General features: G+C 40.9%; 1 protein-coding gene across 1 annotated transcript in view; it reads left to right on the forward strand.

Moving 5' to 3' along the window:
* Positions 1-7108, forward strand: part of LOC145399739 (synaptotagmin-4-like) — a 91187-nt gene extending 84079 nt beyond the window's left edge. The window contains exons 8-9 of the mRNA XM_080272287.1: positions 2165-2358; positions 5030-7108. Coding sequence (XP_080128413.1) covers positions 2165-2358; positions 5030-5155 — 320 coding nt within the window. The 3' untranslated portion in view covers positions 5156-7108. The remainder of the gene's footprint in view (positions 1-2164; positions 2359-5029) is intronic.
* The last annotated feature ends 6805 nt before the right edge of the window (positions 7109-13913 follow it).

Consider the following 13913-nt stretch of genomic DNA (forward strand, 5'->3'; position numbering starts at 1 on the left):
GTCAACTACTGGGTGGCAAGTAATTTGTATAAATATCCCATGGTAATATTAAGTACAACTACAACAAGCACAAGATCCCATCTCTACATAAACTAACACAATGACATGTTTTAATTTTCTCCTTACTCTGTCATCAGTAACATAGCTACCCAGTAATAAAAAGACAGCAAGAATGTCAGTTACAAAAATGTACACCCAACTACGATGTGTATAACGTACGACCCAGTAGGCTTGAGATGCAGTTCCCCGAACTGCATCTCTCTGGAACTCGCTTCCCCCGAGTTGTTTCCTTACAAACTTCAACCTTCAGCTGTTCAAGTCTAACTGTTACAGGTATTTTATGAATGGAGGACACCAGTAATCTGGTGTAAAGATTATTATTATTATATATATATATATATATATATATATATATATATATATATATATATATATATATATATATATATATATTTGTCTTTCCTTCCTCTGTTGTTATTTTAAAAAATTTAAAAAATAACACTGGGCCTGTTATCACACACACACACACACACACACACACACACACACACACACACACACACACACAAAACCGTTTCGAGTGTCATGCCATAAGCCTAACAGCTGCTGAATAATACTCACATACGATAATGAATGGTGCTAATCGTGATTATTTTAGTACGAAAGTAAAGCTTCCATCCATCCATCCATCATCCAATCCTACGTTGCCCCATGAGGAGCGTGGGAGTCCGGGGCTAGGCAAGTTGGTCCTGACATTTAATATGGGTGACAAGCCTCACTCATCCCTGAGTGGCATTACATGAGCAATCAACCCCAACCACCCCTTGGATATAAAACTTTACCGGCTTAATCCGATTGGAGGGCCGTAATTACCCACTAAACCTCCAGGTGCCATAATTTGGTTATATGGTTACCACCCAGCGTAGTAAATGGTTTCCTTTTGTACAGGAAAGCATTTGGCTTGTCACTCAGTGTTGAGTCACCCACAGGCAGAAAGAAGAGGAAAGAATTAAGGACATAAAGACAAAAGGGGGAGTGTAAAGTAACTAATTCATCCATTTGAGTAATCGCGCTAGTGTGGAACACGGTACAAAATCTATCAATATTTCTCTGACAGAGATCGCTAGGTGAAGATCTACTTGCTGTAGTCTGTAAATCTGCTATCTTCCCCGACTGTTTAAAGATTCTTTACAGATGGCTAGATGTGGCGTAATGACAGCATTCTCTAGACTACTGCATGTTTCTGAGGACTTAACATTTCCTTATAGTACCGTATTTACCAGACCCTGGAAAGGTGCTGACTCTAATTACTGTGCAACAGACAACGATTGGCCAGCAAAAAAAAAAAAAAAAAAAAAATCTAATTATCACAGATCCCTGACTGAAGATGTTTCATTCTGTTCACTGACTGACCAACAAGAAGACATAAATAGCCGTTTTTATCCTCTTTAGTACTCTAAGAACTGCTGATTTTATTCTGTTCAAAACGGACCTTTGTGACTGATGAGATGAAAAATAAACTTCGTTAACTATTTCACTACGACAGGTCTCTTCTAGGCTATGCAAAATCGTTTAGTGGCAGAAGAATAAGACAAAGAGACATCGTGCCGCAGAAAGTATACTTGATATCCTGAAGGGGACAACAATGAATAAAACTGCTCGTCATATGTACAACACTGTGGGAATTAATTATTGTGCATCTTGTTTGTATTTTCTGCAAGTCAGCATGGTTCGTGACAAGCCCCAGTATCGAGATAGAGGCCAAATCCCTTTTCTCCTGTCACCTAATAACTCATCGTTGTCGTCGTCTCGTCACTATCATCTTCTGTAATTTTTTTCCCTTTTTCTCTCACGTAAGGATGGGCTGGGGTAGGATCCAGGAAAAGAAAAATAGAAAACACGAAAACGAGAGAATTATTATCAGTGAGCCCGGTGAAATGCGCTAGATAATCATTCGCACAGCATTCAAGCTCCCGTAATCCTAGATCCATCTGTTAACCCTTCCATGGTTGGAACAACTCTAGTATTCTATATCAGCTAACGCCAGACGATTCTGATCAGCTGAATGTGGATCACAGGAGCCTGGTTATGAAACACGTCAGTAATTTGATGTTTGCGATATCAAAATAGGACCCCCAAAACTAATCGCCTCTCTCTGGCACAGATCCGTACGTGAAGATTTATCTGCTGTACAACGGGCAACGGTTGGCCAAGAAGAAGACCCACGTGAAAAAGCGAACCCTCAACCCTGTGTTCAACGAGTCCTTCGTGTTCGACCTGCCAGCGGGCGTGGAGGGACTAGATACCATCAGCCTTGAGTTCCTCCTCCTGGATTGGGATCGAGTCACCAAGAACGAGGTCACTGGATTTTTATTTACTCAACCTTACCATATTTCAGTCACTCAGCTGTACCTGTACTAAATATCTTTCATTCACTCAGCAGCACTCTCACACATTCAACCATACCACATATCATACATTCAACAGTACTGTCTCTCATTCACTCAGTCTTTCCATCTTTCATTTACTTAACCTTTACATTTTTCATTCAGTCAACATTTTAATATACCATAACGACACCATTAGCCTGAGTTCCTCCTGCTGAATTGGGGTCGATTGATCAATTACGAGGGCACCAGGTTTTTATTTACCCAAATTTACCATCCTTCACTCACTTATCTCTCCATTCACTGTTCCGCCAAGACAGTCAGCCTCATGTTCCTCCTATTAGACCATGAACGTGAAAGGTTAATATACTTTGTCCACTTCATTTTGCCCTAAAATTGCCATCTCTCCGTCTTGAATGTTTAGCTGTAGCAAGAAATTAACAGTATAATACGATACTAGTAACGAAGAAGTGCCCTAGAAGAGATGAAGAACGGCAGCATTTTCTGAACTACGGAAATAATTTGGATAATGACGAAAACCCTTACCAAATGAAGGTGGACGAATTAGCTACAGCTCATTAGATCTATTCATCCGGTCTTTCCACCTTCATCCACTGTTCTTTATTCACTCAACCAGTCCACCTTTCACCCACTGCTCCTTATTCACTCAACCAGTCCACCTTTCACCCACTGCTCCTTATTCACTCAACCAGTCCACCTTTCACCCACTGCTCCTTCTTCACTCAACCAGTCCACCTTTCACCCACTGCTCCTTATTCACTCAGCCTCTCCACCTTTTACTCACTGTTCCTTATCACTCAACCTCTCCACCTTTCACCAGCTGCTCCTTATTCACTCAACCTGTCCACCATTTACTGTTCCTTATCACTCAACCAGTCCACCTTTCACCCACTGTTCCTTGTCATTCAACCAGTCCACCTTTCACCCACTGTTCTTTAATCACTCATCCAGTCCACTTTTCACACACTGCTCCTTACTCATGTGAGATGTGGGCCCGTAGACTTACCATCTGAATTTCATGTTGATCATAAAGACTCCGTATAACTACTGGATGCTTTATTGGGAGATGTTACACCCATGGAGTGTTGTTGATCTCTGACTCTCATACGGTCTCTAGGGGCACTGGTAGACGGTTCATTTGTGTGTGTTGCCCAGTGTCACGACTACACTGTCTGCAGACAGAACTGCCTCTCCAGCAGAATTTGCAAGAGGTCTGCTGGCCTCAGACTGACGCAGGAAGTCCACAGATGCCTCAACAACAAAACCTGTCCACCATTCATCCACTGCTCCTTACTCACTCAACCTGTCAACCGTTCATCCACTGCTCCTTACTCACACAACCTGTCAACCTTTCATCCACTGCTCCTTACTCACACAACCTGTCAACCTTTCACACACTGCTCCTTACTCATTCAACCTGTCAACCTTTCATCCACGCTCCTCACTCACACAACCTGTCAACCTTTTATCCACTGCTTCTTACTCGTTCAACCTGTCAACCTTTTATCCACTGCTCCTTACTCGTTCAACCTGTCAATCTTTCATCCATTGCTCCTTACTCACTCAACCTGTCAACCTTTCATCCACTGCTCCTTACTCGTTCAACCTGTCAACCTTTCATCCATTGCTCCTTACTCATTCAACCTGTCAGCCTTGCACATACTGCACTTCATTCATTCAATCTGTCAATCTTTCTTCTACTGCTCATCATTCACTCAGTCTCTCCTTCTTTTATCCACTGTTCCACCTTTCATCCGCACCTACTTAAGCTAATGCACCAACCAAACTGAATCTTAGCCATATTTTCAGCTGATCAGTGTTCAGCCGGATATTAATTACAGGCCTAGCCTATATTTTGTAAGGGACCATACAATCAAAGACACAACTCTTCCCAGAGTTTGAAGACTATAAAGAGGAAAAATCGAACCATTTGAAACACGCACTTGTAGATCTTAGGTTTTCACTATTTCGCCAGGTGTAAATTTTCTTTGGACGGAACTGGGAAGATAGATGTGTCTATGATTGTACATAAGCATTAGCGTGCACACACACACACACACACACACACACACACACACACACACACACACACACACACACACACACACACACACACAACGAGAGAGAGATAGAGAGAGGATCTGCTGCAAGCACGAGATAGTCGGGCGACATACTGCTGTCTCAAAGTTGGGACAACTCTGGAATTCTATTTCACGGTCGGGACAACTCTGGAATTCTATTTCACGGTCGGGACAACACTTGTATTCTATTCATTGGGTCAGATGATTTAGTTCTGATAAGAGTAAGTCGGATGTATATGAGAGATTATTGTGTCACCATTAACTCAATTACGGTCTAAGTAACCTGATGCATTATTCCACCAAAAGCCAGCCCATTATATTCAGCTGTGAGCAAATTATGTAAGTCTGCATGTTAATAGTGACACCATTAACTCAACACTGTTAGACCAATTCTAGAACTCTAGCTAATGCTTGATGATTACAATCAGCTAACTGCCTGAGTGATAAAAGTCATACGATTATACTTAGATGAGTGAGTGTTGGTGGCCTGAGTGTCAACTAATTTCTGCGTTATTAATGCTGGTACGTGCTGGTGTGCAGGTGATCGGTCGGCTCGAGCTGGGTGGGAGCCGCGCCACGTCATGCGGGTCAGCCAACCACCACTGGAGCGAGGTGGTGACGTCACCCAGGCGCCAGATAGCAGAGTGGCACAAGCTGAGGGAGTAGCGCCACTAACATCATCACTGCACTACGGGCACCCCTGCAACGCATCAGTGTACCCCCCCAAACAACACTGCTTTGTACATCTTAAATGCTTACCATGTCCAAACAGAAATTAAGGGCTTCACTGTACCCTCTACACACCTCTCTAAATCTTAGCCCCTTCACTACGAGATCCCTCCAAAGTTTTGTAAATTCGTCTGGTGGTGGCAAGACAAAATGGCATCGTTCTGAAGGGGTTACTGGAAACTTTCTAACCCTTTCCGTCCGAAGGATATCTGAATAAAACTGGTAAGACAAGAACAAAATAAGACGTCCTCGTTCTGAAGGGGTTGGGTGCCTGCCATACGGTAACCAAGCAGAAAAGATGGGCTATGGTCACGCAGGCACTGCATTTTGTATGATACATTTTCTTATGTGTATCCGTACAACGCCATCAGATGACATTAACACATTTTGGGATGTCCAGTGAATGTCTGTATCACATCAGTGTCTGGCTGTGTAGTCCTGTGTCCTCTAACAAATAGTTCACTGTTCCAGCCCTCCTTTTCCTCTGACGTGACGGAGGCTTGCTATTATCAGGGAGATAATATTCGAGCAGAATACAGAAATGGAGGAATGATTATCAATACATGCCAGACCCAACTGTTACTCGTAGCGGGGTGTTGCTTCAAGATGCCTGCAAGCCTCCATCCCCTACACTCCCATCCCCTTCAGTAAATCCAAGTTGCGGGTTTCCAGACGCAACACTGCAAACACTGCAGGCATCATTATCGGCCATTATCTTAAAACCGAGATAGCGATGAAAAAGCAAAATCTCCAAATATTTGATGATCATCAACGACACAGATTTAAGATGCGTTTTGTCCATCTACCCCGTTATCGATGCTCAGTAACGTGGGATGCAGGTTCACCACATCTCAAACATGTATCATAACTATCAAATTCTGGTGGGTGCCTACATCTTAGCCCTTTCAGTTTTGCGAATATGGCCGTAGGAACGCATCTCATTATTTTTATGAATATATATTTAGTACATAATCAACATTCCGAAGTATCCAAGTGACAAGTAGTAGATTCCTTTACTCATCTGCTATCGATGCCGTTCAATGGGCTGTGTATTCCATTATGGACGGAGTACAGGATCAGCCTCTTGGTACAGAGTTCTTAGGCCCAACATGTCTTACCTCCATTACGCCCAGACTGTCTCACCTTATTATGTTGCCTCGCGCTAACCCTCGCCCTCCCAACTCACTCTGAGCTCGGATGTTGAATCACACACTAACTTATGATCAAGCTCCCTGAGGTAAACTAAGATTTATCTTTGCGGAAAGGGCAATGAAAGGAAATTTTAAGATGTCCTTGCGTTTCCTGACCTTTCTCTTCAAATAAAATCAATGTTAGCTCGCCAGGAAAATTTTCGTAAGTGATTTTGTGAATCTCATTCCTGTCTCAACATAGGACCCAGTAAACACTTATTCGTGGCTCTGTCTCTTCAATCCAGCTTGCAACTGCCTGGCTAGATAAAGTACCAATGCATGTCTGTAGGACTAAAAGTCGAGTTGAATTTTCAGGAAAACCTCCAAATATTTGGTAGCTATCGGCAGACAGTCGGGCAGCTCTACCTTTCCGGAACTTGCGCAGCTTTGTCGAACAACAGTTTCATTGCCTCAGCCACGTTATCATCAACACAGGGGAGTGAAATGATGCAAGTTCAAGGGCTATAACATTAACTGAAGGCCTGAACATAATCTGTACTTGTGATATGCTACAAGCAGAGATAAGTCCACAATTAAATACCAGATGCATAAGCTTCTCAACTGCAACTGCACTCGCTCACTCGCCATCCTACAGTGAGATAAATTTACTATGTAAGTAACCGCGACAGATTTCACATAGGCTACCTAACGACTGCCTAAAACTGCTATGTGCAAAAGCTAATGCCATTTTAATGCAGCACGTGTCAGGAACAAAAATAAATATGATGAAGTAAACTGTCACCACGCCACGTAATGACCAGCTCGTTTCATTCAAGCTGATTTCAAACTCCTATTTAGCTCAGCATCTCGTAGGTGTCCTTAACGTGTATGGCAATAGGACAAAATATACCGCAACCATTAATCATGACTCCCTCCCTCCATTTCCCTATGAAGAACTTAATTGTCTTAAATATGCCTAAGTCGGTACGATATGAACATCTATAAAAACAATTTAACTTTTCCCTATTGAGTTAGTAGGCTAAGCAGAAAACAAGGCCTAAGAATGTGGACACAAAATAATTTCCTAACACTGATTCAATCCAGTCAACAGGAACGGTGAAACTTGAACTATTCAATAATCTACCTTATATCATTTCTGTGCGAGCTTAACTTTCCCCAATGCTTTTAAGGAGGCAGTAATAATAGGTCGCCTACATCATCGTTTAGTTATACAAACCATCCATTAGCGGTTTTTCATTGTCTCACTTTTCACAAACTTTATCCTCAATTATCAACGTCATAGTATATTTTTTGAAGATTGAGTCCTACGCCAGATATTAGTACCTCGTTAGAATATAATCCTAAATATATATATATGAACTATATATTGCATACCGGTATGATACCCGGAATATATGAGTACATTTTACATCATGTTAACTCTAATAGTGTACATAAATATTCACACACAAATATACGACATAACACATACATGGGTATAGCCCACATAAAGGCACTCCCACTACCTTAGGTTCGGTGCACATTCTCTCTTATTTGTTGAATGACCATGACGGTTTTCAAATGTTGCTGGCCTGAATGGAGTTTTACTATATTAGCTAGCAACAGTCATTTTTGCCTTACCCAACCACTGACTATTAACGTTACACAAGCCTCTAGCATTTTTTTTTTTTTTTCTGACACTACGAATTATATCAAATGCGTTTAAGGTGGTTTGGCCATGTGGAGAGGATGGAGGGTGAGAGACTGACGAAGAGAGTGTATGTGAGTGAGGTGGAGGGGGGAAGAGGGAGGGGGAGGCCGAGGATGAGATGGAGGGATGGGGTGGAGAGGTATATGAGAGAGGGGGGTGTGAGTTGGGAGCAGGGCAGTGAAATGGCGGGGGACAGGGCGATGTGGAGGCGATTTGTTTGTGGCCGCCCCAAACGGGATTGAGGCGTCTGGCAATAGATAGATAGATAGTTTAAGGTTATTTAGTTACGGTATACTCCGAGAACATTGGTCTTCCTTTAAATTCTCAGAAAAAATAACAAGCCTGCCAGATGTATATGCAATAGGCTACGGTACATCTGTTCGTATTACCTACAGAACCATAAAGATGGAACTGAAAGGGACCATGATGGAAAGTGTTGTTAATGTAATCGAATATCAATGTGGCAGTAGCTTAGAAGCGTTAGCAGTCAGTACAATGCAGCTGATCATAGTAAAGGGAGGTGGTGTAACCCACCTGTATATATAATGAGCAGTTGTGGATAGGTGTGACTGATCAACTGATGATTACTTATGGCAGGGACAGAATTCCTGATGGCAATGGCGATGGAGAAAAGACTGCCAGGCAACATGGATTAATGTAATTAACTCATTTATTTTTAATGGGATGATTGTACCTAGTAGCTATTTGTAATAAGGGATGCAAAACAGCTAACATTATGGTGACGGCAGGATTATTACCACAGATTACCATAAAGATGGATATCCGACTGATAATATCCGTGTTGTTTCAAGATATCTGAAAGGTGATTTTCTCTACACTCCTAACTGGACCCGTTACGAAGGGACACTTTCAGAGAACAGTGCTGCTGGGTTTGGCTAGATCAGTAAAGTTTAGTCTGACAGGTTAGATTTGCAAAGCTGTGAGTAGGCAAGAGGTCTTTGCATCACTCAACAAAGTCAACTCTGGCTGTTCAATTAGTACTGATCATCTTATTAGTAGTAGTACAGAAAACCGAATAACTGCTACAAAGTAGGTTTATGGCTGAGTGTTGACTTCGATTACCTCCCGGCCAAACGCCTCTATCTCAGAGTTAACCACTGTAAACGGAGCATACTTTTCACGCTGTGTACCATACGTTACGTCTGCCGCAAATATAAGGATATACAAATTCAGGGTGACTTCAATTTATTTTTTGAAGGAATTAAGAGCCTTGTGGGGCACAAGGTAATCAACTCGAATCCCTAAAGATAAAGCCTTTGTCGTACAGGTAACTACACACACACACACACACACACACACACACACACACACACACACAATAATAATAATAATAATAATAAAATAAATAAATATCATGCAAACAATAACATACAGATGTCAGTCATCAAATCACCAACGGAACCGCATTATATCAACACAAAATCTTTCTTTAAGCCTACCTTATTATCCTTACATTGAATTACCAGACTCCTGCATGTAATTTTCTCTATATTCACAAAAATACCTAGTCATGTTGGGTCTGGTTAGTACTTGGATGGGTGACCGCCTGGGAACACCAGATGCTGTTGGCATCCCTACGTGTCAAGTGGGGTTGGTGGAGGATTAGTGCCCCTCCCTGTAAAACAATTAACTCTGAGCTCTTGGCCGCCCCGTTTGGGATACATGGCGTCTGGCAATGAATGAATGAATGATGTGCAATAGTTACACAGAATCTTGCGGACGGGGATGTAAGTGGCAGGCTATGGTACTTCCCCTTCCCAATACTCATGCAGGTGTACTATAAGCCTTCTGATTTATTCAGATCTTCATAATACTGCAATTATCAACCAGTAAAGTTTAAAATATTATGAGATTTTTCATCTTTTTATCCAAGAAATCTTGCGTATACCGTACTGAGAACAAATTGGGCCTATATTATTACAAAGTTATTCTGTCTATTAGTACAATAATTTCCCATTTTGCAAGTATTCATTCCTTATTACCATGACAGCCCGCGTTCCTGATCTTTGGTCTTCACAGTTCTCCGCAAGTCAGCCATATTTAGATTGTTCACAATGACAAGCAGAATGTGCACCTTGCCTAATTTAAACCTTACGGCTGTACCTTTCCTCAGACGGAAGGGTCTATGGTCACTTCATAATCGGAAATTGTCCAAAAAATCTTTTACTGTATTTAAAAGTTGCGAGATGGAGACATGTAAAATACTCTGTAAAAAGGGCCTACTTACCAATAGTTGTATAGCAGCACCAGCACCCGTAAAATCCTCACCCACTGCACACGTTGCAAACTGAGAACGGTAACATGAGTTTAACACTGTTTTCACTGGCATGCATAAAGCGGCGTTGGTGACAGTTTGAACTATATCGAGTATGGCGCTCTTAGTAACAGTATTTCGGAGTTATGTTTCTGGTGCTGTTACGGTCATGGCTGGTAATGTTTCAGAATATTGCGGGGGCACAAACACCAAAACTGAACGACATATTAGGAACCTGAAACAACTCCAACCGACAGACAGTTCACGATAAAGTCCGGCACCACATGATAATCTCGACATTTACAAATACTGTAGGTTTTATTTTATCTAAATAAATGATCACTCGGTGTATAACTACCGCTAATTTTAGTACAATCCCGTCGGCAAGATTGTGATCACAACTTACCGCAAATTATTATTATTAATTTTCGTCAATAAGACGAAAACGTGTGGACAAACAAAAGTTTAACTGTTAAATCCAGTAAGAGAAATGAAATGGAGGCCTCGTTGAGTATATACAGTACAGAATTCTAATAGAATTTGACATTGGATATTTTTGGAATGCCATTCGTCACGCTTTTCATGCATTGACCGAACACCCAGTGTGCACGTGTATGTACGTGACAATAATGTGAAAGTACACTTTTGGGTACTGGAACGGAGAAAATGTTAATGGTTTAAGTTCGTCAGACAATTCAAAACAATTATTCGAATTTTCATAGAATAGAAATGCGTACAACATCCCAGTAGTTTAAAAGAAGACTCTGCCATGTAGTAATGTGACTCCTTAGATACATATATATACAGTATATATACACAGTGTACTGAGTGCGGGACATGACTACTGTATTACCATGTGAATATCACATGTAGAGGAAAGATTAATAAATATCCGGTGTCTGTCTTTGATATTTTATTTACCGTACGGTAGCTATTTACCGGTAGACAATATAGATTAGTGGTAGGTGGTGGCGACCATCATCCACTCATTTGATGTAATGCTGCCTACTTCTTCCTTAGCCTTTATCATTCATTTTCTGTGCCTGCCCTACTCTCTTCCTGTTTCTCCCATCTTTCCTGTTACAGGTGGCTTTACATTGAGTGACAAGCCAAATGGTTTCCTGTAAGCCAAGAAACCATTTACAACGCTGGGTGGTAACCATATAACCAAACCATACGTGCTCCCTACGTGTCAAGTGGGTTGGTGGAGGGTTAGTGCCCCTCCCTGTAAAACAAATAACTCAGAGTCAAATGGCCACCCCTTACGGGATTATGGCGTCTGGCAATAGATAGATAGATAGACAATATAGATTCGCCTCTGCACCAAGCGACCGAGTAAAAGAATTACGTATTTTGTGGTTTAAATTTATCCTGATATGCATACTTCACTTGTACATACTGATCCAAGTTGCCTTTTATGTAGCCTATATGCAGTGACATTCTTCCTAAATTTCATTTTTTGTTCATAACTGCCACGAAGGTTAGCAGTAATGCTGTATACAGGTTTTTCAAGTTTTTTTTTTTTCCTTTTCTGATAGAAAAAATATACTCCTATAATCCAACATTTCCTTGAGGAAGGAAAAAATCACTATTGTAATATGCTTTATAGCACTGTAAATTTCATTCCTTACCAGAAGAAATAAACAAATTTCACCCTTCCAGCATACAGAAGTAAATTATGTTCAAACGGGAAAAGTTTGAGCCACTATTTTTAAACAGCACAGCTACCTAGGCTATAATCTTATCACTTAAAAATTCACATGGCTAAACTAATTTTGCAATGAAACCATAACAATTTTGCAACTTTCTTTTAAGGCACTGTCAAATGTCCCACAAGATCATAAATGAGGATAGATGTCATGATCATCAGTATGAAGTCTGGCCTAATGCCTTATGTACAAAATATATATCAGTATACAGTAAAAACCTTCTCATTTGACATCTTCAGGACCAAGCAGGAGCCAAAACAGCAGAAACTGCCGGATGACCAGGAAAACCCACCAAAAAGTTTCTAGCAATCATGGCCAGTCACCCCAATGCAATTACAGTGTCTAGCAAGTATTGATGGTCAACACTAAACGCTAATTCAGGCTTCTGTTTCTTAAGGTTGTATGTGGTGGAAGAACCCACACTGAAATCTTCCATTACCTTCTTCCTAGGGACACCCGCCTCCAATTTTTTTCAAAAATTCAATCCTCTTGGTCATAGTCAGCACCCTGTGGGTGCATTTTTTTCACATCAGTAGGCTTTCTACTAGCAGAGGCCATAGCGCAACACGAGAACAAGGGGATGACCGTAAAATAGCACGACAAACCCGCTCACAAAGCCAGACACTTATGAGTCAAGTCATGATGGCTGATGGCACATGCAGTAGCAAGCAGAAAGCTTCAAAAGCGCTACGTACAACTTTAAAACGTGCTAAGCTATAGATGAATTGTTCAAACTTTCGTGCTAAATTGGACTTCAAAATGTGCTAGATAATGAGGCAAATCTAATATTTATTGGCACTAAATTGGTATGGAAAGCACTAGATCTAATGCCAACAGCGCCAAATTGGCCGATCAGCTCAGCATATGTGTCGGAAGAGCCGAGAACTTTCGTAGTGGAATTATGAAAACTGCTGCAAGACTGGAAATACTATAAGACCAGATGTCGAATGAGAGGACTTTTATTATGGTATATAATGAGGTAATGCTTTATGCCACACTGAATAACATCACCAAATTTGTATGACAAGAAGTCACCAGAAATCTAATCACCAACATCACTATCCAACATATCAATGATAAGACTGCTTGGCTTTATTCAGTACCATATGCTAAGTTTACATGCATACTAATAATGTTACTAATTAAATGAGTGTGTTGGCCAGTTCAAAGATCACACTTTGCTTGTTGTAATGGAATGCTGACACCCATCCACACACTAATTGTTAATATTGTGTTTGTACTCAAAATATCACAAGTTCAGCACACAGTACTGTACTGCATATCCATAAATTAATGATAGTGCCAAAGAAATGAAGTTTGTAGACACACCGAATCAAGATAATGCTATAACAATCTACAATGAGCTAAAATATTCTTGCTGCAATAATCCTTAACGAACATAAAGCAAAAAACATTTGAGATATCCACTCATTCATCAACAATCCAATCATGAATGACTCATCAAGAGAGTACAGCTGAGGCCACCAGGAGACAGTCTCCCGGTGGCCTCGGTACAGCTAGGCTACTTAATGTAGACATTTAAGGTGAGGGTGATCAGTCATTTCCTGGGTAGTATTAAATGAGCAATAAACTCCGATTATTCCTTGGAACTAAACCCAAATGGGCCACATTCAGCTGGTGCACTTTAACCCACTAGACAACCAGGAAAAATAATTTACAGTACACAAAAAAAGCTTTTTAACCTTGGACTCCTGCACCCACAGGAGCTGTAACAAATTTTTTTTTACTGCATGTGAAAAAGAAAAGAAAACTTTAGGACAGCACAGTCTCTTATCCTTTAAAAAAATAATAACAATGAAATTAAGTATCATATTGTATCTTGGGAAATACTATCCAAAAACACAAGGGA

The sequence above is a fragment of the Coenobita brevimanus genome, chromosome 50 (genome assembly GCF_032717465.1).
Source record: "Coenobita brevimanus isolate Jiangsu-jjx chromosome 50, ASM3271746v2, whole genome shotgun sequence".
NCBI classification, from domain to species: Eukaryota; Metazoa; Arthropoda; class Malacostraca; order Decapoda; family Coenobitidae; genus Coenobita; species Coenobita brevimanus.